Source organism: Ictalurus punctatus, chromosome 23, assembly GCF_001660625.3.
Source record: "Ictalurus punctatus breed USDA103 chromosome 23, Coco_2.0, whole genome shotgun sequence".
NCBI lineage: Eukaryota > Metazoa > Chordata > Actinopteri > Siluriformes > Ictaluridae > Ictalurus > Ictalurus punctatus.
The window spans coordinates 5,941,603-5,965,000 of record NC_030438.2 but is presented as its reverse complement, the minus strand read 5'-3'; the positions used below and the strand labels follow the sequence as shown (position 1 = coordinate 5,965,000).

At 41.2% G+C, this 23,398-nt stretch overlaps 1 protein-coding gene across 3 annotated transcripts in view; it reads left to right on the top strand.

Moving 5' to 3' along the window:
- LOC108256392 (solute carrier organic anion transporter family member 5A1) overlaps nt 1–23,398 on the top strand; it is a 45,730-nt gene that overhangs the window by 12,640 nt on the left and 9,692 nt on the right. For all 3 annotated transcript variants that reach the window (XM_053674978.1, XM_017453213.3, XM_017453212.3), the window contains 4 exons: nt 15,071–15,203; nt 15,280–15,494; nt 17,109–17,273; nt 21,879–22,077. In XM_053674978.1, coding sequence (XP_053530953.1) covers nt 15,071–15,203; nt 15,280–15,494; nt 17,109–17,273; nt 21,879–22,077 — 712 coding nt within the window. The remainder of the gene's footprint in view (nt 1–15,070; nt 15,204–15,279; nt 15,495–17,108; nt 17,274–21,878; nt 22,078–23,398) is intronic.

Here is a 23,398-nt window from a genome sequence, read left to right as displayed (position 1 = left end):
ATAACATCTCTTGACACGAAACCCGATGGAGAAACATCGGTCTGAATGAGGCAACCTTGCAAGAATGAGACTCGCAGAAAAATGAGTAGAAGACGCATTTATATATATATATATATATATATATATATATATATATATATATATATATATATATATATATATATATATATATATATATCCTTCATTTTTCACAGGTTTTCAGATGTTTCACCATTATGTACGTATAAAGTGTAACATTTTAAATGAACAGTTTATCATTTTCTTATGGCAAAAACTAAAGCACGTGTGGAGTCTTTTGTTTAATCACATATCAGAGGCTTTTCAGTAAGAATATTGGTGAAGCCAGATGTAATGGAAAATAGATTTAGGGCACTATCCATTTGTCTAAGTACATTATTTAGATGTGTACTAAATAGTCCCCGAAAATGGGAAATGCATTAGCAAGTAGCATGTTATGTTCGTGCATCACTGTTAATAGAGTATTATTTGTCCTGTACAACAGATTTTTATGGTTCATCTTTGCAACCAATAACCACTTAATTGTTATAACTTTGAAAAACAAAAACCAAACCATTCACAGCTTCTTGCGGAGTTATAGCAATTTTACGCTTTCTGGTTTTAGTCTAAGGGAAGCAGCTGTCCTCTTGTTCTTTGTTTTTCGTCCCATTTTCACATCCAGCTGGCGTGTGAAGAATTTGTGCAACCGTTTTAAGAGCTGATAACGAAAGATCAAGTCTTGCATCCCAAGCAAACGGCTTCCGGTTCCAGTACTATTCTCTTTAGCGTTACTGTGGCTCTGTTGCATCTGTCCTAACTTGGATGGCTCTATTCTTCTGTAGTCAGGTGACAGGAATTGACCCTGTGAATAAGATTAGCCTGAGAGAACAACTCGCTGCCTGAGGCAACGGAGGGAGCGAGTGGCCGTGCGGGAGTACAAAGGGATTAGTGGGGTTTTCTTAACGGTTCTGCTTTGTAATGGAATTCCATCACTAATTCCATTAAGTGAATGTAGATCAGAGGGTCATGTTCTTGGTTATCATGTTTTAAACAATTACAATATTATTTGAAAATTTTTTTTTTTTTTTTTTTTTTTAACTTCCCAATAAATGACACTTGCATTTACCCTCATTAAAAATGCCGGGAGGGGTAGACATGATGGGGTTCCATGTAGTCAACTAAAATTTATGAAGGTCCAGTGATCTAAAATTCCTTGCTTGCAAAGGTACTAAACAACTAACGTGACTATAAAAAGTCTGTGAAAGCTTCCTTTCTGGCCTGTTGTCTCTAGTCCTGTGGCTAGTCTTCGGTTCGATAAGCTCTGCTAGCTAACTGCTTGTAAACAAGCTTGCAAATATTCCACAGTCACAAGTGGGATTTCAGTATCTCAGTCTTACACTGCATTCTCACTGGTTTTATTCAGCAGTAGTCAAAACTCTCAAAATATACCAGGTTAACCATTTTGTTCGTCGCTGATCTTGGATAAGTTCGCTAGCAGGCTGGTAATTGAACTCGCCTTTGTTACAGTTTATATTGGAACCTTGACTCGGATTATTATATTCTAAGTGAATGTATTTACTTCACAGTAGCTAAACGTGTCAGCGTATCAGTAATTTGCAAAGGCTTTGCTAATAATTAACATTAGCAAAGTTAGCTAGCCCACGAACTGCTAGTAAACTAGCTCACATTTGTCACAAGTGGGGTTACAGGATCAGAGTCTCAATCATACAATTTTTAAAAGGTACCTTTATGGTGTTTTTATGGCTAGGTTTGCTTTTCCTTCTTTTCTAAGTTTGAGTCCAAACTGGAACATTTCTAGCTTGCTTGTTGGGGCTGTGAAAAATAGCACAACAATTGGACTTCATTACCATAGCCATAGTTTTTCTGTAATGATCATAAAACAGTGGCCCAGTTTCTTCTCTCAAGCAGTGAAAGTCCGTTCTGTGTGAGCTCAATTTAATGAGTTCCTAAGGGCAAATCTGTGCTTTGACTAATCACTTGCCTAAGCTAAACGCATTTTATAACCACAGCTCTGCCGAACTCTCGAATCTGATTGGTCAGTAAGTGTTGATTTGAGTTTTCTCTAACTGCAGCTCTGACAGTAGTTCCTGACTACAAGGCAAATCACAGGTTCATATTAATGCACTTGTTCAAATATGTTATTGTTTCCATAGCAACAACCTATCAGCTGAAGCTCCTGTTAATCTAATATAAAACCCTGTGTAAACCTTCTTGTGGTATTTTCTGTGAGGAGATTTATTCAGTATTTTTGGAAGGAGTCTCCAGTGTGAGTGCTTTTGTAACAGAGGTAAAGGTATAGGTTTACGTTTTCCAGCATAGGACGGCTTTCCAGTTTCTGGTTAATGTGACGAGATTTTTTGTTGCGAGATTTTTTGTTGATGAGACTGAATTGTTGTTTTAAGCAATTAATCAAAGACACAAACAGGGCACAAGGGTATCACCATTTGTTTGGAGATGGGAAGCTGGATCTGGCAGATGCAGGTCAGAAGGTTTTGCTGTATCTTGGGATTCTGGATTGTAAAAAGAGGGCCTTTTTCCTCAGTGTGAGGTAGTGAGTGACCTTGCAGCGCACTTCTCCGCCCCCAATACACTCGTCTGGATTAGCAGGAAGCCAGTGCCCCTCTGTAGTACTGGATCAAGCAGACGCTTGGGTGCAAGTGGAGAAAAAATCCAGTCTTTAGAGACCAAGAATCCACTCCAGCGACGTGGATTTGCTTTCATTATTTGCGTCTGTTGAAAATTCCTGAAATCAATAGCATCTTTTCTAGTTTCATCTTCTGTAAGGGTGTTTTCAGTACTCAAAGTAGTCTTGATGACATTTTTTGTCCATATCTGAACACATTAAATGAACTCTGGGTGTTTTCACGTCTAGTTCTTTTTAATGAACCATACTTAATCCCGTTAATGTGCACTCGAAAGGTAGGGTGGACCGTATGACCCAGCGGAAACGTCTAGAAGTCAGAATGTGAAGCGGACTGAGACCACGTTGTTTTCACAATGAACAAAGCGAGTGGAAAATTCATCACAAACAGACCACCTCTGAGGCTTGCTCTATGTGAATTGCACCAGCTTTTGACCACAATAAGGTCAGCATGTTGGGTAGCAGCATGACGGATGAAAGCTAATCACGCCACTATGTTGCTAGCAACTCTTATGTAAAGCTGAAGTTGTTAGGTAGCAGTAATAATAGTATTGCGGTCAGTGACGGAATCAATAGTTACTATATAATATTAATAGTATAAAGTACGTGTGTAATATGTAGTGTATGCAGGCATTTTATCTACCCCATCCACTCACTTGAGCTACAGCGTTAGTAGCTCTATAGCATGGAGCATGATGTAGCTTTTGATGGTTCTGCTTTTGGATGGTTTTTCATCCAAATCACAGGATTTCAGCGAATGATTGCATCACGAGAGTCCATTTTGAGTCCACTTGTATTGTGAATACCAAAAGCATTTGCGGCTAGTTCTCTTTCAGGTCCACTTTAACATGACTGAGTATGGTTCATATCACTCATTTTCTGGAGATTTTCCCCTCATTTTTACTTTTGGGCTCCAGAAAGCTAGTCGCTTTCAGTCCTGATGTCATTGAATGCCACAGCTTTCTAACCGTAGTGGTAATTTACCATGTTATTGTTATTCTGTAAAAGTTTTTTGGTCTTGATTATATAGTTAATGGTAAATATGGATGACCGATATCACGACAAATATGATGTGTGTCACACACTGGGTTTGCTCAAAAACTGACAGTAAACAAAGAAGTGTTGCTTGGTGATGTCGTGAGACTGGGTCTTTCGTTTCCATTTGTCCTTACCTAGTGGAAATGGAAAGAAAGACCATGTTTGCATTGGTGTTGTAGTATTGTTGAAGGAGGTACGCTGTTCGTGGACGTCCACTCCTCGGTTGATCCGCGACACTTCCAGTCTTTTTGAATTTGTTGAAGTTTGAATTTCGAAGGCGTTCTTAAAGGCTATCTGTAAAAAATTAGATATAATATAATCTAAGTATGAAAAATGTTGGAAGACATTTTGTTAAGTGTTAACTTTTGCGACATGCTCTATAAAATGTTACCAGTAGCACTTGGTTGTGAAGCATGTTGGCATGATGCCTTCTAAAAATCTCAAATGCTTACCTTGACATGTATAATGTAAAAGCCATTCTAACATTTCGTCATGAAACGTGCTTTGATTAATTGTTCCTGTGGTATAAGAGTAATAAGACATTTTGCGATGTGCTGTTATTGGAAAATAATCGACTTCGTGGTAGTAACTCCTCTTCACGCTGGGCCACATCACACCACCCCATCGTTGATTTTTCTTATAAAAGCACTTCCCCAAATGTTTTATTCCTTAAATAATATAGAGTCATCACCCCTTTAATATTATGTTTTATATACAGCAAGAAAAGGGATTTTTAGATAGTAGATCCCAGAAAATGTACTTCCACTGAGGGATTGAACTGGGGAAGTGTTACCATTAGATACGCGATATAATCCGACAAGACACTATAGGAACCATACGTTATTATGGGCTGTGCTCTGGTTTTTGCTATGAGTCTATGAGGACTGATATATAAGAGCGCCTTGAGGAACCTCAAAAAGCAAGAATATTACTTCAAAAAAGACAACCTTGACAAAAATTGCTTGCCTCCTAATTCTCAAAGTAGTCTGCAATCCTCTGTAGGTGCAAACCACTTTTTGTGATTGCTGACTCATTTGCTGTGCTCAGTCCTGAGAGGGACTTCATGTCAGTGTCTAGCTTTTTTAGATTTACGCCGGAAGTTGCTGTCAGCGTTGGATGGAATTCTATGTGTTGGCGTTGGGATCAGCAAAAATAGTGAATGGAGTCAGCATTACATTAAGAGAACCCCTGAAGAGCAGGTCTCAGCACAATGAGACTGGGAATTGCAGCGTGGGAGTGGATCAGTGAAATCCGGATTGCTGATTTCTCTTTTAGAAATGATATTTTTTTTCTCTTTCCACCAAGGAACACTTAAGTAGATATTTAATATATTGTATAGTCATAATTTAATTAGCAGGTTAAAGCAGTTTTGAGGCATCAGGATTCAGGAGAAATGTACTATGTACTGTAAAATGTAGAACATTTCTCAGCTTAATACTTGTTATTTACGACTCCTTTGGTGCCTCCATTAAACTACGGAAATGCTGATTGTCTTTTAGTACAGCCGTTCATAGGACTAATTTATTTCTCTAGCAGCACCAGCAATAGTATTTTAAATAAGTTCGTGTTTTTGTGATTTATTCACTCTTTGGCAGAGAGTCACTTCAGTGTGTTTGGAACTGTTGTAGTCATGAATGTTTCATGTCGTTGAGGGTTTTCCTGTTTCCAAAAAGGATGCAGGGGGCTTTAATTTCTCGATCAAACATCTTCAGACGTTTGCATTTATTCATTTAATAATGGGCGGCTGTGGCTCAAGTGGTAGAGTGGGTCGTCCGCTAAACGTTGGGTTGGCGGTTCGATTCCCGGCCCACGTGACTCCACATGCTGAAGTGTCCTTGGGCAAGACACTGAACCCCGCCGAACCCCAAGTTGCTCCCGATGGCAAGCCGGTGCCTTGCACGGTAGCTCGGCTACCGTTAGTGTGTAAATGTAGAATCGCTAAGGTTAAAAAAGCGCTATATAACATTGATTATATACCAGATAGTTCCGGTCCACTGATCTGATTGGTTGAGCTCTTGGTGGTCCAAGAACGCTTATATTTACTATAATCGCACTGGAACATTTCACTTTGTGTATCACGCCGCTCGTCACGTAAAATTACCACTTCGTTCCTAGTTCAAAACGGTTGCTACAGTAGCATTAGCGACATTGTCAGCTGACATGACAAACGATATATTTTTATTTATAACTTTTGACTTAAAATATGAAAGCTGTTCAGATGAAAGTGGAAAGGAAGACGTGAAGCCAAATTTGACTGGAAACAACTTTCCTTGTTAGCTAGCTAGCCAGCTAGTCGACAGGCTAAGAAGTGAGTGTAGCTTCTTCGGGATCTGTTTCCACTATAGGAGCAAAACTAAACAGGACGTTTGGCCGTATTGTGTCCGACATGTCAGTTACTCGATATTAATTTCTTGTTGAATAAAAGAAATATCGCACTCGGAATCATACTGAATTTCGGCATGGCTGTGATTAGCTACGGTACTCTGCTTATGGCTTCATGGCTACAGCTGAATCACAACCGTACCAGTATTCAGTATAACATCATTCTTGCTTAAATAATTAATCATCAGAACGCAGAGTTTTTTTTTTATTTTATTATTTTTTTTTTATTTTTTTTTTTTTTTAAAGGTTGGTCCAAATGCTCGAGTCTGCACACAGGATAGATTCTGCTAATAATCTCAGGTTTGCTTTCACATTGGGGAATTTAGTTCGAATTGTGGATCGGCTGTGCATTTCCGTACATCACACGTAGGAAGTAGTGCGGCAAGATGACTAATCACGTTACAAAGTGTGTGATGGTGGATGGCTTGCACACCAGGCAGACCAGGGTTCGGTTAAAGCGAGCCCCAACCACCATTTTCAAGAATACTCTTTGGGGAAAAAAACGTAAAGTGTGAAAATGACCTAAGAGAATCTTGATTGCCTGATGTTTATCTAAAAAAAAAAACCCCAAAAAAATCCCCCAAGAACCTACCTCCGGTTGGTGCACAAGCAGCCGTGTCAGCTAAAGTAGCAGTTAGCTTGAAAGCCTATATCACGGTGTAAAAGCATTCCGATGGGGTAATTAGGTCAGCAGGGCCAAGACATGACTGAATGTAATGAGATGCCAAACTAGACAAAGACTTAATTGTTAAGGGGGTTTTGTCTGAACTGCCTTTAGTCATAAAACAAGAGAGCTTCTTTGAGCTGTGTTAATGCATTATAACGTATGATCTGTGAATACAAAGAGATTTGCAGATGTTTAACGGAAGTTTACTCTTTTTCACTCTAGAGAAGATCATTGTATGTCTTTTTTTGGGGTTTCACCTTTAGCTGTGAGTCTCATCTTGTGGTTATTTTGGTCTGTACATTTTCAGTAGCTACATACAGATGACAGTAATGCTGAAGTGTGTCTCCTGGGGACATTTTGGCCCTTGCTACGGTGCAATGTGTTTTTGAGGGGAGAATTTTTGGAGAGTGAGTCAAGGGGTCCCAAGCACCAGGAACATCCTTTGTGTTTTTACTGTGTTTCTGGATGCTTTTGTTAGCAATTGCTTTAAGAAATTAGAAATTACAAAACACATTATTAGTGAAAATTTATGCAATCTTGTTTGATACCGAGTTATAAAAATTACAAAGATTGTTTACTGTGCTGTGAAAGAAGCTGTTCTTGTATCAGAGTAGTTTTAGCCGCTCAAGCCCCCACAAGACCCTGGGCTTTTCGCAGTGTTCTCAGTGCAAGCATTTGCTTCACAAAGGTGAGCTTTAGACCATGCTCTAGTCTGGTTTTATATATCGATGACTATAATCACCCTTTCCATGGCATCTTGAAACTTGAAACAGGAAGTAAAGTGACATTAGGTTGCAGAGCCAAGCATGGATAGCGTCAACACCTGATATGGACTACAACACCAATGTTAATAAGAAGACCAAGGATTAGTTGTCTGGACCGCTTCCAATACCACTGTATTAAGTATAATACTAATCCCCAACATGTGCTCTTGTCTGGCATGTGTTCTTATATATGGTGCCCTTCTAAAGTCATTACTGGTCACCTCTATATTAGAGCACGGTGAAATTCTTTTCTGCGCATACCCTAGCATACCAGTGGGTTGGGGTCAGAGCGCAGGGTCAGCCATGATACAGCGCCCCTGGAGTGCCCAACAATGGCAGCTTGGATGCACAGGGGTTTGAACCCCCGACCTTTCAATCAGTAACCCAGAGCCTTAACCGTCAAGCCATCACTGCCCCAAAGTCCTGTTGCTTTAGTTAAGTATGTTGACTTTCAAAATACGAGAACTGAGTTAGCTATGGAAATCAGTAAGCGGTATCGCTTTCTGTCATTCTCTGTCTCGCTTCTGTCAGCTACTCTGCTGTCTTTGTCTGATGGATCACTGTAGCTCTTTGGACTGGGAGGCCCCAGTGCCCACTGTGCAACTCATTAGCCTCAAAGTCACACCTGCTTGGGGGAAACAAACTCCTCTCTGAAATGGTCAGAGCTTTCTGTGCTCTCATGCCTCAGGTGAAGCTTACTAATGTGAGAATCTATTAGCGACATCTGACTCCTGACTGCTGAATGTGGTCTTAGGGAAGATTTCTCATCTGTCTAACTCTGTCGAGTTCCCCAAGTTCCTCTGTTCTGGGTGCCATATTAATTTCACTGCTTCCCAAAACCGTGAGCGTTGTCAAAGGGAAGCAAATCCATGTGTTCAATAGACACTTCAGAGTTGCTTTTTCCGTACCTTATTGGATTGTTGTAGAGCAGTGGTCACCAACCCTCTTCCTGAATATCTACGTTCCTTCAGGTTTCATCTCCAACCAAAATCTAACACAATTGTTTTAGTTGATCAATATCTTGTTAAGGCAGTGATTAGATGGTCAGGTGGTCACGATTATGGTTGGAGCTAAAGTCTTCAGGAAGGTAGATCTCCAGAGGTTTCCAAAGTTGGAGTATTTATGTTCATGGATCAGCTAGCCTGTAAATTAAAGTATCTAAGTGGATAGATCTCCACACAAGGGATGTAGGACTCAAAAAAAAAAAAAAAAAAAAAAAAAAAGCTGTGTCCGAATCTCTGACCGGATTAGACTGGAATCATGTGACGAACATTTTTGTGGGGAATGCTGCATCAGACTATGCTGTGGGAAAGATATAAGGTCGGAAGAAGACACTGCTGTGTCAGCAAGTGGACAGGACAATACAGTTGTTCCCTGTTTCACAGACCACTGCCTCTCGGGAAGGTCACATAGTTGAATTGATCTGCAAACAGACATTCTTGTTTTGGGCAACTTGCTGTAACATACCAGTATGATACCTTTGTTTGTAAGTAATACATAGCTATCTAATGTATGTCTAGGGTGGAGTAGTATGTTTAATAGTAAAATCCTGCTCCCCCCCCCCAATCACAAGTTACATTTTAGTCTTCTGAAATTTGTACAACCAATAGCCTTGTATTTTGTCATAACGGTTTAAGGCGTTCCGGTATTTCGGACGTGGTGTGTTTTCAGAGCCTGCGGTAGGATTATGTAACTTTCATCTGTATTTTACTGCCCGTGTTTCAGGCAAAAGACATTTCAGAAAGAAAGATGTCCTGAAATGAACATACCACAAGGTAGAGTTTGTAGTCTCCGAGGACATTGAGGGATTTTATTGGTATGCTTTTAGTCCTTCTTCGACATTAATTACATCTAGAACCATGGACTCTAGAGTCCTTTCTTTGAGCTAAAATGTAAGCAATTCATCAGTTTCTCATAATTATTTTTATATTCATGGACCCACATTTATTATGCATGAAGGTGCTTTCATAGTCCTTTGTGGATGCCTGGATAACTACAGCGTGTGTCATTAACCAGCCTCTTACGGTGTCATTGGGAGAATAATCCACCCTTGAGTATAAATCATCTATCCAGGCAGCAGCACCAAGTGATTTTCTTTGCAGTGCACGAGATATCCATCCAGACTGACGTGCTTATGCCTGGATCTGTGAGATTTCTGCACAAATGGAGGATCTTGCACATGCACCTACCTCCTGCATGTTTGCAACAGTTTTTGACATTAATTGCGAATAACAGCTTTATCCTGAACAGGGTTCTAGGAATACTGGGTTGAGGCAGGAGTACAACCTGGATGGGATGGTAGGCCGTTACAAGGATCCATGCACACACATTTCACAAGCTCATTCACACAGAGGGGCAATTTATCATAGCCAGTCTAGCTTCCGCCATTTTTTTGAGAAAGACAGACCGTAACCCGAGCTTCAACTGGAGGATCGAAACCCTGTAAAGCCTGGAGCTGTGCTACCCTAATATTATATTTCTCTTTGTAAATGTGTTCTTTTCTCTGCGCTTCACCTGTCTGCCGTCTATTCCAAACTTTACTGGATAGATGTTTCTGAGAAGGATACACAAATTTACCCAAAATTCTGAACATTGGTAGAAAAGCTGTTCTTGTAATGCTTTCCAAATGGGGACATGTTATCTCGAGTGTAAAGTGATATATATTGTTTAACCAATGATCATATGTAAGGGTGTGCTGACATCTTGTAGAAGCCTTAGTTTCATCGTCCTGTGGATAAAAATCACACTCCTTCTCGTGCTATTAAATGGAGCTTCTACTCCGCTATGCTTCACTGTTGGACCCTCTGGGGAATGTTGTTGTTTTTTGGGGGGGGTTTTCCCCCTCATAGTCATAACTTGCACTGCAGGTTTCATTAATTCCTGCTCTATAAAGCAATGCCTTTGCAACACCCGACCTTAGTCGTTAATTTCACGTGTCCCTTGGTCTGTTGAGAAGGTCTTTTGTGTAAAGCGTCTAGATAGATGCTCATTTAGGATTCACAGCATGAGCCCTAGTAGGGACGGTGGTTGATTATGACGATCCAATGCTGCATAGCCAGCATATTTTTCACTTCAGTGCCTCTTCCACCCTTCCTGAGGGTGTGTACGCTAGCCCAGGCTCTGGAGCAAAGCCAAACAGCAGGACACTTTGAAGAAACTTCAGCTATATGACCTTTTCTTTGTTTTATTCAGGTAGAATGGTATTATCGTGATGAACTGAAGCAAGTAGTACCTTTATGTAAAGAAGTAATAATCATGACTGGACATGCTTTAATCTCAAAACACTCGACGAAAGGGTGGTGATGTGGCAGAAAACTTACAAAGTGCTGACGCTGGAAACTCCAGTCTCGGACACTAGAGATTTCAATAACTGTTAAATAAATGTCTTCTGAGAGAAAACTTCACCGGAAAAGCTGTTCTTTTAATAAATAGCGTGTTTTATTAATCTGTTTAGTATTAAACCTGGATTATGTGGTCTGTCCACCATACAAGTCCCTTTAGTAAAATAAATTTAAGTCAATTTAATTTAATTCAATTTACTAACCCAGCTGATTTTAATTTGCATAGATAGGAGGTATAATTACTTATGGGTTTCGGCTGATTCCTTGCCTTGGAGAACTGCTTTTTCTTAGCGTGTACAATACTTTTTTTTCCCGTGTCATTCTACTTTATTACACATATAACCTTTATTTATGGACATTAATGTTGTGAATTCTTTATATGTGTGGATTTCTTGAGTTAATACTGATGTCTGGTGAAAATTTCATGTGAATAACCTCATTGAAAATATGTTTACTGAGGGGGAAAAGAAAAAAAATGTTGACTCGTTCAACACTTATTTCCCCCACTGTAATTATGATGGGGTGTATGAGTAGCACGTTTCAGCTGCCTAGACTTTTATTAACAGTGGTGTTCAAAAAAGAACCGATATGGAAACTGTCATTTGTTGAAAATATTACACTTCATTTAATCGTGCACTTGTAGCTTAGCCCTGGAGATAAACTGTCTGTGTTTTGAGTATATATTTTTTTTAAATACAAATTTTGTACAAGGGTCTGAGACTTTCCAAATTGTGTTGGAGATTTGTAACATTTTACGAGGCCGCAAAATTCTCCCCAAAGCTCTATACTGCCTGGTTTAATCAATAAACATCTCTGCAGTAGACCATTCTTTCGTTCTTTCTCTCTCTCTCTCTCTCTCTCTCTCTCTCTCTCTCTCTCTCTATCTTCTTGCTCACTTTATAGCTTTCTGTCTGTTGCTGTAATGAAAATCTGTTCATCATATAATCAAACCTTCAGTTAAAATTGCTACTGTGCTTTTACACCTTCGGGTGTCGAGTTCGTTATGTGGAATAAACATTCTCACAGACGACTGCAGTGTCTTTGCTCCCTCACAGTCATTCGAGATGTTAAGTAAAGAAAACCTCCAGTGACCACTTTGCTCTTACGAATACTCATTATCTCAGCTTGTTCTCAATAAATTAGATTAACATGGAAGCGTTAATGAAATGACCCAGCGGTCCAGCTCTGGTATATTGTATATACCGTATGTACCCATGCATGTTGTCAAATCAATGCAAGACCCCTGTGTTTTATCATAAACAGCCTGGAGTGAGTGAAATATAATGAACGTTTGTGCAAAGAAAGCGATGTTTGTGACTCTGGGCTGGCGGCACAAAGCAACGTTTTCAGGCTGTTTCATGAAAAATCTGACCGGGTGTCAGAGTTTCAGCTTACCGGACTTTGAAGTACCAGGGTGCAGTGGGAGGGTGAAAGAGTTCAACAAAGTAGAGCGGTCACGCAGCGTCTATTGCATGTGATCAAATAAAGACCGAAAGTGGATTTGGGAATTCTACCTGCTACTTGCTCTGTTGAGGATCTCCCCAGAAGTGTGGTCGATGGACAGAGCTGTCTGCCTTGGCTTCTTGATTAAATATTGCAAGTCTGCTGGAATTTTTATGCTTTTTGTCCAGAAGTGCAGGACTGAAAAGAAATCATTCATGCACTCATTAGTGTTCATGCACATAGTCATATGGGCACTGGGTTTTAATGACCGAAACATTAACACATCCTGTGGTAACAGATGACGATCTTTTATTCAATTTTAAAGTGGTGGTTTGTCGTTTTTTTAGCACCCTCTGCTGCCTGGAGGATGATTCGTTATAGCAGTGAAAGCACTGATATACCTCTGTTGAAGTTGCACATGTGTAGAGGATGGCCTTTTTAACTGGAAAGGTAGAACTGATCAAACTAGCCAGATTCATCGGATGGTAGTATAGGGTGCAAGTCATGTTTGTGTTTTCAGGCTTTTAAGTCTATAAATTTATATATATTTTTCAGGTGTATAAATTTATATAAACCTTGAAAGAACTAAGAACAGCTTGTCCTATATAGTTTTTCTCCACAACTACTACTGGGTTTGAAGAAAACATGCAGAGCTAATTTCAGGGCCAGAAAAAATGTCAACAGAGCCCTGAATCAAAGAAGCTATTGAGATCCCACTAGTTTACATTTTTCTGTCACAGTGTTGAATCACCATTTTTCGAATGTACGTTTAATATTGTAAGACTATTATAGGTCTAGAATCACTTTTTAAAAATACAAACCGCACCTTTCAATACCAGCAGCATGGTACCGTGCAGTTGCCAATTCATAGCTCTGGGATCCACTAAAAATACCTTTTAAGGTAGTATTTGAAATAAAACATATTAACAGTTACTCAAAGCGTTAATTTCATTCATATTTCTGACTCCCAGTGAGGCTAAGGTAACTGACAGGGTGTATGAACACTATACCGACAACATTACTGAAAATATGTTGATAATTAAAGGAAATGGAGCTTATTAAAGAGAGATTTTTATTTTTTATTTTTAATGAACTGTCTTGTAGCTTAATGGAAAGAAATGGGCTTTAAGCCTAGCATGGGATTTTTGTTGTTTAGCTTTGAGAAAAATGATGGACAGAGTACTTGCGTCTTCTGGTAGATTGATTGGCTTCTGATTTATGACGTGCACGTTCATATCGGACTGAATCGCGTTTCCGAACACTTTTACTCTCCGTGTCGTTCCGATGATCGATTGCAGGATCTTAACAGATTCAGCGCTGACCTGCTCGAACTGCTGTAAGCGAATTTGATGTTGCGTAACTGATGTCGGACACGGCAACATTATCGCTGTATCGGCTTCAAAAATCGCCAGAGGCGTCTTTCTTTGTGACATTTCTGCACACTGACTTTCCACCATGCAGCGTAATCGGTACTTGAAATATGAGCTCGTTGTTCTGTTATTTGCTGTTTAGTTACATTTTATTCATATAGAGTTTTTAACAATAGACAATTTGGATGTAGATTTAGATCCCTGACGAACGATCAAGAGTCGACAGTGGTGAGGTGAAACTCTGCGACGGCATGAGGAAGAAACCTGGAGAAGAACCGGACTCAAAAGGGAACCTGTATTCTCCTGGGTGTCACCAGACAATGGGATTATAAATCATTCAGTCCCTCCAGGATTTTGTGATTTTTGTGATCGCGGAAGTTTTTTATTAGCAAAATCAAGCAAACGCTACAATATTTGGAAGAGCGTGCAATTTTTCGAAATTATAGCAGATTTTCCGCAGATTTGGGCCAAGATGCATTATGTGACCTCATCACCACGCGCATTAAGCCCTCCTCATGTGCATCGAACATGAGTACAGCTTAAAGCTCTCACTTGCCAATAACCGTCAATTTTGTGCAATTGCGATTTCCGCACAAAAACGCCACAAATTTTGGGGAAAAAATGTCGCGGCAAAATTTTGGCCGCAACAATCCCAAAAAAACTCGGTGAGATCCTGTATGTACTGATCATTACGGCGGCGTAGAAGACTAAAGGACAACTGTTTTGGAAAGTTGTTCAGTATGATCATATGGTGAATAAGGGTGAGACTTGGGCAAAACTGGGATTTTATGAAGTGGAAATATTTAGGGTGGCCGCGTGGGGCTGTCCACAGAAAAGGCTCGGTCAACAGTGGAGAAGGCGAGCATTAGGTCCTAAAGGGTGTGCAGCAACGGTGAATAATTAGACGTTGCTAAATCTATATTTGTGGGGTTTATATCTAACCATCTGTCTTATAATAACTAATGAGCAGGTGTATGGTTGCTGCTTTCCTCCTGCCTTTTGATTGGCTGCTTACTTAAGGACCTGCTTCTCCAGCCACATTGCTTTACAGCTGTAATTACTTTTTGTGCAGAAAAAGTCACGACAGGGCATGTGCACACTCTTTCCTAGAAGCACCAAACCAACCCTGTTTTTGTTTTTTTTGTTTTTCCCCCAGTTAAAAACATAATATCAATTTAAAGGGCACAGTGCTTAATTAGTTGGTTTTATATAGCGCTGCTTTATATAGAGAGAGTGAGTTTATATAGATCTAAAAGACGGTCTTTATGTTAATGGTTAGCCAATTAATGCATGAGCAAATCACTGAGTAACTTGGTTATTAGCTGAAGTGGGAAGAAAATTGGAAGCCTTAATTAGGATTATTATGGTGGATAAAAGGGCTGAATGGTAATTGTGTGTGTTCACAGCTATCATGTATGTGATGGGCGCTCTGGGTCCTGCGGCTGGGTATCTCCTAGGAGGAGTCCTCATCGGCTTTTATGTGGATCCCAAAACTATAGTTAATATTGACCAGAGTGACCCTCGCTTTGTAGGCAACTGGTAAGATTTTGCATTTTATATCCCTGAGCAAAATAAGGGGCAAATATAGAGGTTAGCTCCTGTCTTTTGTCTTCAGGTGGAGCGGCTTTTTGCTGTGCGCCATCGCCATGCTGCTGGTCATTTTCCCCATGTTCACCTTCCCCAAGAAACTACCCCCTCGCCACAAAAAGAAGAAGAAAAAGCTCGGGACTGATGATGACACAGCCAGCGAAGATGACGTCATGAAGGAGAAATCCAACAGCAAAGGTCAAACGGTGACCTCTTCCATGGGCTTTGGGAAGGACATCAAAGGTAAGTCTTTGTTTCTTACGAGGTTGAGCCGATGAGACTCGTCTCTACTTTAGGTACAGAAGGTTCCTTCGGATTGGCATCAGAAATCTAGAAGCGTTATATGCCGTGCAGTAATGCAGAGGTTTCCCCCAAATTGAAGGAAGTTCTCGTAGGAAGGGACGTTCTCGGAGAAATAGCAGCCGTGTTATCCGGGAGCGAAACGGGTCGCCCGCTTTTCCTCTAAATGAGCTCCCAGGAGGCCGCCTTCGCATCACTGAAGCACACGACACGGTTCTCTGCTCCTGTGTTAGCGCTTTCTTTTCTGTCGGTGCAGCCACTTTGAAAAGGGCCCTAAAGAAAGGAGATAAATTGGTGATCTGAGGTAAAAAGATATAAGTAGAAATGATGTAAGCGACCAATATTTGTCTCTTGTAGTTTGACTTTGAGAAAACAAGTGAACTATTGAGCGCTCGTTAACAGACCATATAGTCTTGAATATGCAAATTAGGGTTAGTGTATGGAATTGTGTTCATGAAATGTATAAAAACACATTCTTTTTTGTGTCATTTTGTCAAAGGGTTTATCCATTTTAAACACTTAACAGTAAATACAGGGCAGTAGAGGCTCAACGGTTCAGGTGCTGGGTTGTTCATCAGGTTCAAACCCCAGCACCGCCAAATTGCCACTGTTGGGCCCGGGAACAAGGTCCTTAACCCTCCCTGCTCCAGGGCTGACCCTGCACTCTCCCCAACTTCCTAACAAGCTTGGATATGTGAAGAAACGAATTTCATGTACGTTTATCTGGGTTTTTTTTTTTTTTTTCCTCCATGCTTTTGTCTTGCTCCTGCCCCACTGTAATTATTTTGAAACACCTCCAAAACACAATTATTAGCCTGCAGTCGGCTGTGTTTCAGTAAACACTACTTTTTTTCTCACATACGTTTACTACCATCACACCTCATTACCACTATTGGAGCAGAAAAGCCTCAACTTTCCTGTAAAAGCGTTTTCAGTTCAGCCTACAGCATCCTCTGCCCACTTGACTTGCATGTGCACAACCTCAAGAGCTAATTCTGTGTATCTGACGTACATGCTGGCTTAAAAAAAAAAATTAATTACCAGGTAAAGTGTTCAGAGAGGCAATGCACTCGTGTGATGCCGATCTATGATTCAAGAACAAATGAAACTCCTGCGCATTACCATGGTAACAGGAAGGCCCATACATGCTAATTGCTAAGCGAGCTCGTCGACCGCTACAACGATGCGCTCCTAAACATGTTTAATATACCCGGAGCGACGAAGCAGCACCGCTGCTGTCGAGGAGATTTGTAATCCTAGAACCGCTACGATGTGTTATAACCGTGTTTGGGCTTTAAACATGAATCCCATTTTTAAATCCAGCTTATAACCTGCCTGCTCCTGTGTGTCTGCACTGTTAACTAATCCAGCATCTTTATTACAGATCCCTTTCTAAAATCCACTTTCTTAGTCTCCTGCATTCCAGCGGAAATTCTGCGATGCAGAAAAGATGAAATGCGAGCGCAAGGGGACACGAGGGAACTGATTACAGCTCTGCTCTATAGATTCATCTAATGAGGCTCAACAGAATCCCTGACGCTCGTGTTTCTCTCGCAGAGCTCCCCAAGGCGGCCGTGAGGATCCTGAGCAACATGACCTTCTTGTTCGTGAGTCTCTCCTACACGGCCGAGAGCGCCATCGTCACCGCTTTCATCACCTTCATCCCCAAATTCATCGAGTCGCAGTTCGGGATCCCCGCCTCCAACGCCAGCATTTACACAGGTAGTACATCCGTTGGCATTGCCAGTTAAATTACTCTGTGCTGTTTATTTTTCATTTAAATTCTCCACTTTTTCACCTCGTTCCGTCGCAGACCCCGCATGCTCACGACTCGGGTGCCTCCACAGCATGCTGATTTACACGTCGGATAATCGTGCAGGCGCGAGCAGATGCATAGGTGTGAGGAGTTTATTTTTATGGTGCTTTCCACTCGAGCCTGTGTAGGCAGAGCAGATTGCTGTTGAATTAAAAAAAATAAAAAGTGATTTTTTTTTTTTCCTGACAAACCCCTGTCCGGAATCGTAGCTAGTCGCTCACTTTCCTTCCAAAATGGCCCAGACACGATTAAAAAGCTTGCTCTGTTCATTTCACTTTCTATTTTATTATCTAAAGAGCTTTAAGTAAATCCCTCCATGTTTATCAGGCCTTGACATATGGCTGTGACTTAACGAACAAGCACAGATGCTTTCTCACTCAGACTTGGTGAGTGGCCAGGTAGCAGTGGAGAGGTCACAGATTAATTCTGCCTCTCAGGGTCTCTTCAGTGAGAGCTGGATGTGATCCAATACCAAGGTCAAACACTCAGTAATGTATAGTTTCCTGTCCGTGTAGACATTTATTTCAGTCTCAGGACTGTTTAATGTAACCGAATATTTCTTCAGTATTTGGCTCTGGTGTTAGGAAACGTGCTGTTTTGTAGACAGTGAGTACGTTTACACTGACAGCAGTAATCTAATTATTGGCCTTATTCTGAATAAGACAATATTCTGATTAAGGTGTTTACATGAGTTGCATTTAGAATATTCCTTTCATGTTCCCGTTTTACATGTCATAGAACATAGATCGATTAACGGCACACGTCATTACGTCCCCGCGCCACGCCGTCCGACGTCCCTCTAGAGTTGTATGTACATTCAGTTCGTCTTCGTTATGGTACCGTATACAGTTTTGGGTGTTTTTATTTTTAATTTTACGAACGCTTCAAGCGCAGTTAATTATTTGTCATGCAGTACGTGCAAATTTGACGACTGCTTGAAGCCATGGGCTGCGTCCCAAACCGTGTACTTACCGTCTATTTAGTAACGGAAATACATGTATTTCACCTAATATATACTGTAGTAAGTAAGTACGCGGTTTTGAACGCAGCCGTGCTCTCTTCGTTTGCCGTGTGTGTACACGTCGTGTCGCATAATGCTGTGAAAATCCCACACGGCGTTAATAGTGTGATTAAAGTGTGTACATGTCTGTAATACACGTCGATAATGCGACTGAAACAGGAATACTCCACACGTCTTAATTCCATTTGTGTTTACTTCGAGTATGAATTTAGTTGGATTAAAGTCATCAATAATCGCTGTTTACATGCTAGATTCTTAATCAGAGTATCGTCTTAAACCGGGTTAATATCGGATTATTGTCGTCCATGCAAACGAACTGACTGTGATGGAGCATTGGAAGCCCGATGATGTGCATGATGCAGAGCAGGTGCTCAAATGGCAGCTTCAATCACGGCTTGTGCCGCCTGTAGCAAATGTGGTAACTTTCTTTTCATCCACTTTGCTACATCCCTGAAATGCTTGGTGCACACTTAAAGAAATACACCCTCCTGAAAAGCATTAAATATCCAGTCGTTCTCTGAAATACAGTATCGATGTGTTAAGTGATTCTGCTGCTAATTTGTTGTTCGGTGCTGTATTTCCTTTAGTCCCCGTGAGAAGTTCGAGGTCGTCTTCAGCACTGACGGAGTCGCAAAGGGACCTTTTGTTATTGCTAAGGCAGTTACAATGGTAATAAATGGGAGAAAAGATTTCAGAGATCTTAAAGAAAGTGACAACAGCCTTAACTTCACTGTTAGCGCCTATAAACAGAAGAGCAAGAGCTTGTTTTCTCGCATGTTCCCAGAAACCTTCAATGTCATGTTGATGAGAAATCCAACACTCAAAAATCCCAGAATGCAATGCTGCAATACGAAGCGGTTGCTCCGAGTTACGCCATCGACTCGACTCTAGTTAGCTAGTTACAGATCTATGAGACGACGAGCTGATGGTGCTATTAGCGTGAAAGTTGAATCTTTCGGAAGCTGAGTATATAGACGGGGACGTGAGAGACGGAATAAGAAACTAAAGCGCCGCTGCATTGCTCTCTTTAGGTGGACATGAAGTGAGGGCTGCTTCTTTTATGTCGATAAGAGGTTTAAACCGTCCCATGTTCAGCACCAGCAAGAATGAAAGAGAATGGAGGATGGTGTTATTTCTGATGCGTTCCTTGCGGATACTCCAGCAATGTGAGGTTCTTCAGTGTATGTATACAGTATATGGTTCTACATTTGCCATCATGTTGGCTTTGTTTTCCTCGTCACAAAATATCTAAAATTGTGAAGCCCAAGCACTTCAAAGTGAATGTAGTCTGATTAGAGCACATGTCCAAAAAATCCTTTTGTTAATTGAATTTGAATTTAATTGATCTAGATTGTTTAGATTCAGATTTCATGTGATTGTGAGAGATTTGATTGGATTGGTTGGTTGATAGCCGTATAGTGTAGTTCAGCCTTACCATCCAGACCATATGCAGTGTCTGTGGTAGGAAAAACAAGAATGAACATGGATAAAGGTGCCAGCGTCTCACTCACTCACCTCTTCAACATACCACTTGTCTGTGTGTTATTAGGATTTACCGAGAGGTCAAAATTGATGGTTTGGATTCTATGGCTAGTGTGTCTTTATCTGAAATGTTGTTATGGTGTTATCCTGGGGGATGCCTTCTCAGATAGCAGTCTCATAGTTTGGGAACGGATTATTAAATTCTCATTAATGTTCAAAATGTTATCCGATCCATTAGTACAGGAAATCCCAGGGTTGTACGGCGGAGTTGAAGAATGCCTCTTCAAAATGGCTTTCACAGGGTTTATGGAAAGAAAGAAAACGTCGAATCTCCGGATTTTAAACTGATTTAAGTATTAGGTGCTACGTGCGGGGGACGTTCGATGTATTCGGAGTCGGGTTACGCAGCCGCTCGACTGAATTTTCTGAGCGCCGCATTCAGAGTCTGCGAATGGACTTGAATGCGTAGTTCACAGCAGATTCTTCTGTAGGTGCATCAAAACTGCCTTTTTCAATAGTGTCTTGAGCACCACCTTTAAAGTTAAGCGCTTGCTCAAAACAATCAGCGATCGAATATACGGACTGAAGACGGAAATAGCTTTATTTATTCATTCATTTATTTATTTATTTAATAATGTTGTCAAATATATTACGAAGCAAGAGGCAAGTTAAAACTTGGAAAAATGAAAAAGACCCGTATGAAGCTTTATGGCTGAGAAGATGCCGCGTATTAAAATAAATCTAACGGGAATCTAGTACAGTCCCCAATATATTCGACAACGATTAGTCCTAGCCCTTTAATTATCACGTTAATCACAGCAAAATGGTTTGATACGTGTCAAACTATATGTTTGAACAGCATCAGCTATATTCCTTGGTCTTACCCATTGTTTTGAATGACTAAGAGAGTTTGGTCTGTGTTACCTCATATTTATACCCCTGTGAAACAGGAAGTCACGGTTGAACAATTTCCTGTTCCTCGTCACCCATGTGTACTAAAATAATGTCAAATATCAATGGCAATATACTTCAAATTTTTTGAACTCGTATGAATGCATAGGGGTGCCATTAATTGTCGCGTACACGTATTTAACAAAGTTATATACATATTTTTTGGGAGCTTGAGGCAAGTTCAGTATATATTCTATTATATTATATACTCTGACATATTATTGTACTGTCTTCTGTACAGTTTATCAGCCTTTTCTTGTCTCTCTTTATATGATTTGTGCACTGAGAGGGAAAGACTAATCCCGGTTGTTTTTAAAGTGCTTTGAACTCCTGTAGCAGCTGTGCCGAGAACTTCTGCGGAGTTTCGCATAACACCCTGCCCCGATCTTGAAGAGTTTCTCGAAGAGTGTGACGATCTTTCCACCCTCTCTCTATCACCAGGAGCTGCGTTTGAGAGCACACTTGTAGCTAATTTTAACCAGAAGGGTGTGGAAAGGGTCGAAGTTGTCTCATCGGTGCATATTTTTACCACCTTGTGAGAACGCGAGAGCGTGCGAGCGTGTGAGCGTGTGCGTGCTGTAGCCTAGCGAAGCCCGACCGCGCGTGCGATCCCCACGTTCCTCAGACGATCGGAAGCTCAGCCGAGTGATGATGTAACTCCTCTGTTTTTGAGCTTGCCTGCGTGCGTGATAAAGAGGGAGACAATGTGGAACGTGGAAACGATAATCCAGAGTGGCACAGCTGTTGCCCTGCGCTCCCTCTGCGCCCGTCATACATCTGACAGATGATGAGCTCGGGCAGGAGCAGGCTGCGAGGCAGCCGTGCAGATCTGTACAGTGACCTCCCCGTTCTAGGAGTCAGCTTTGACTTTCATAATACATTCAGTCAGCTTACTGCTGAAACCTGAAGCTTCTCTCTGTGAACTGTGTGTCTGTTAAACGCTCACATACTGTATAAAAAAATAAATAAAAAGTGTTTTTGAATCTCTAAACGATCGGTGTGGGATCTGATGACGTTTTAGAAGAAGGAACGCAGAAATACTTTTCTTCTGTTTCAGGTGTGATTATCGTACCCAGTGCTGGCGTGGGCATCGTGCTGGGCGGCTACATCATCAAGAAGCTGAAGCTCGGCGCTCGTGAGTCGGCCAAGCTGGCGATGATCTGCAGCGGAGTGTCCCTGCTGTGCTTTTCAACGCTCTTCATCGTGGGTTGTGAGAGCATTAATCTAGGGGGCATCAACATCCCATATACCACAGGGTAAGGCCTGTTACTAACTAGGAGGATGCATCAATACGATGCTCATGTGCACGTCCTTGTTAAAAATACCATGTGATCCCGTGTTGCGTCGTCACGATAACGTACTGAGGAGATCGTGACAGGAGCACACGGGAGCTACCAACACACACACAGCTAAATGAAATCTTCCATGATGCCCGTGATTGCGCGATACTAAGTAGGTTATTGACGAGTGAGAAGAAGCCCGTACTCGGACTGAAACGATGGTACCGATCCGTTTCAATGTAAAGATTCCGTGGCGGTAATAAATCGCCCGAGATGACAAAGCTCAAGGAAAATGTCAGCGTTGGATAGATAAATAAATAAACAAATACTGCAAGCGTTTCAGGATTGTGTGCAGCTTCAGCGCTCGAGACGGATTTATTTTTACTTAGCGGCACGTTATTGTCCCTTTTTATGTCGTCCAATTCGCCACATTCGATCGCATCTCGGGATTAAATCTTCTTTTTATTTCACCTATAAACCTCATCATGAAGAGTTCTAAAGTCTGGACGTCAGCAGTGCACCAAGGACGTTCAGAGCGCTGTGAGGTTACCGAGTACACGCTGCTCAAAAGGTTGCACTTTCGTGTGTACAGGATGCAGGTGCAGGCCGTTTTCTTTGGTAAAACATGACTTTTTTTTTTTTTTTTTTTTTTTTTTTTTTTTTTTTTTTTTTTTTTTTTTAAACGGGTTGAATCGGTTAGCAGTGTCGCAGTGTGGCAGATGGGTTTACGCAAATTGATGTGGTGAGAATGTAGGACAAGGTGATTTGTGTGTACAGGAACGTACCGCACGTGCCATCAGCAAGGTAACATGGTAGAGAAATGATCAAATAGCAACAGCGGGATTAGAGAAACGAGGAACAAACTATGAAATTCCACACACAGCTGCTCGGAGGTGGAGGAAGAGAGGCGCCAGGTCGGGTCGTAGATGTGTGTGTGTGTTTGTTTGCGGAAGACGTAACAGGAACTTGTGAGGCCCTTCCATGAGAAAGGACTGAGCCTCTGGGACGCAGTTGTGGAATGTCAACACTTTAAAGAAGACACTTCACAACTCGCTTTTATTTAAGAAGAGAAAAAAGGGCCCGCCTTTTTACCCAAGGTCACGGGGTGAACGTTAGAGCTAAATTACAGCCAATTCTGTCACACTGAGTCATTGTGCTTTGACTGGAACGCTGCGTTCACAGCTATCTGTCGTTCGTATATAGTGAAGCATCTGGTGACATCAGTGTGTGCCGTGTAATCCGAGGTGGAGGATTGCAGCCGTCGAGTCCGGGGCAAGATCTAAAATAGCTTTGTAGT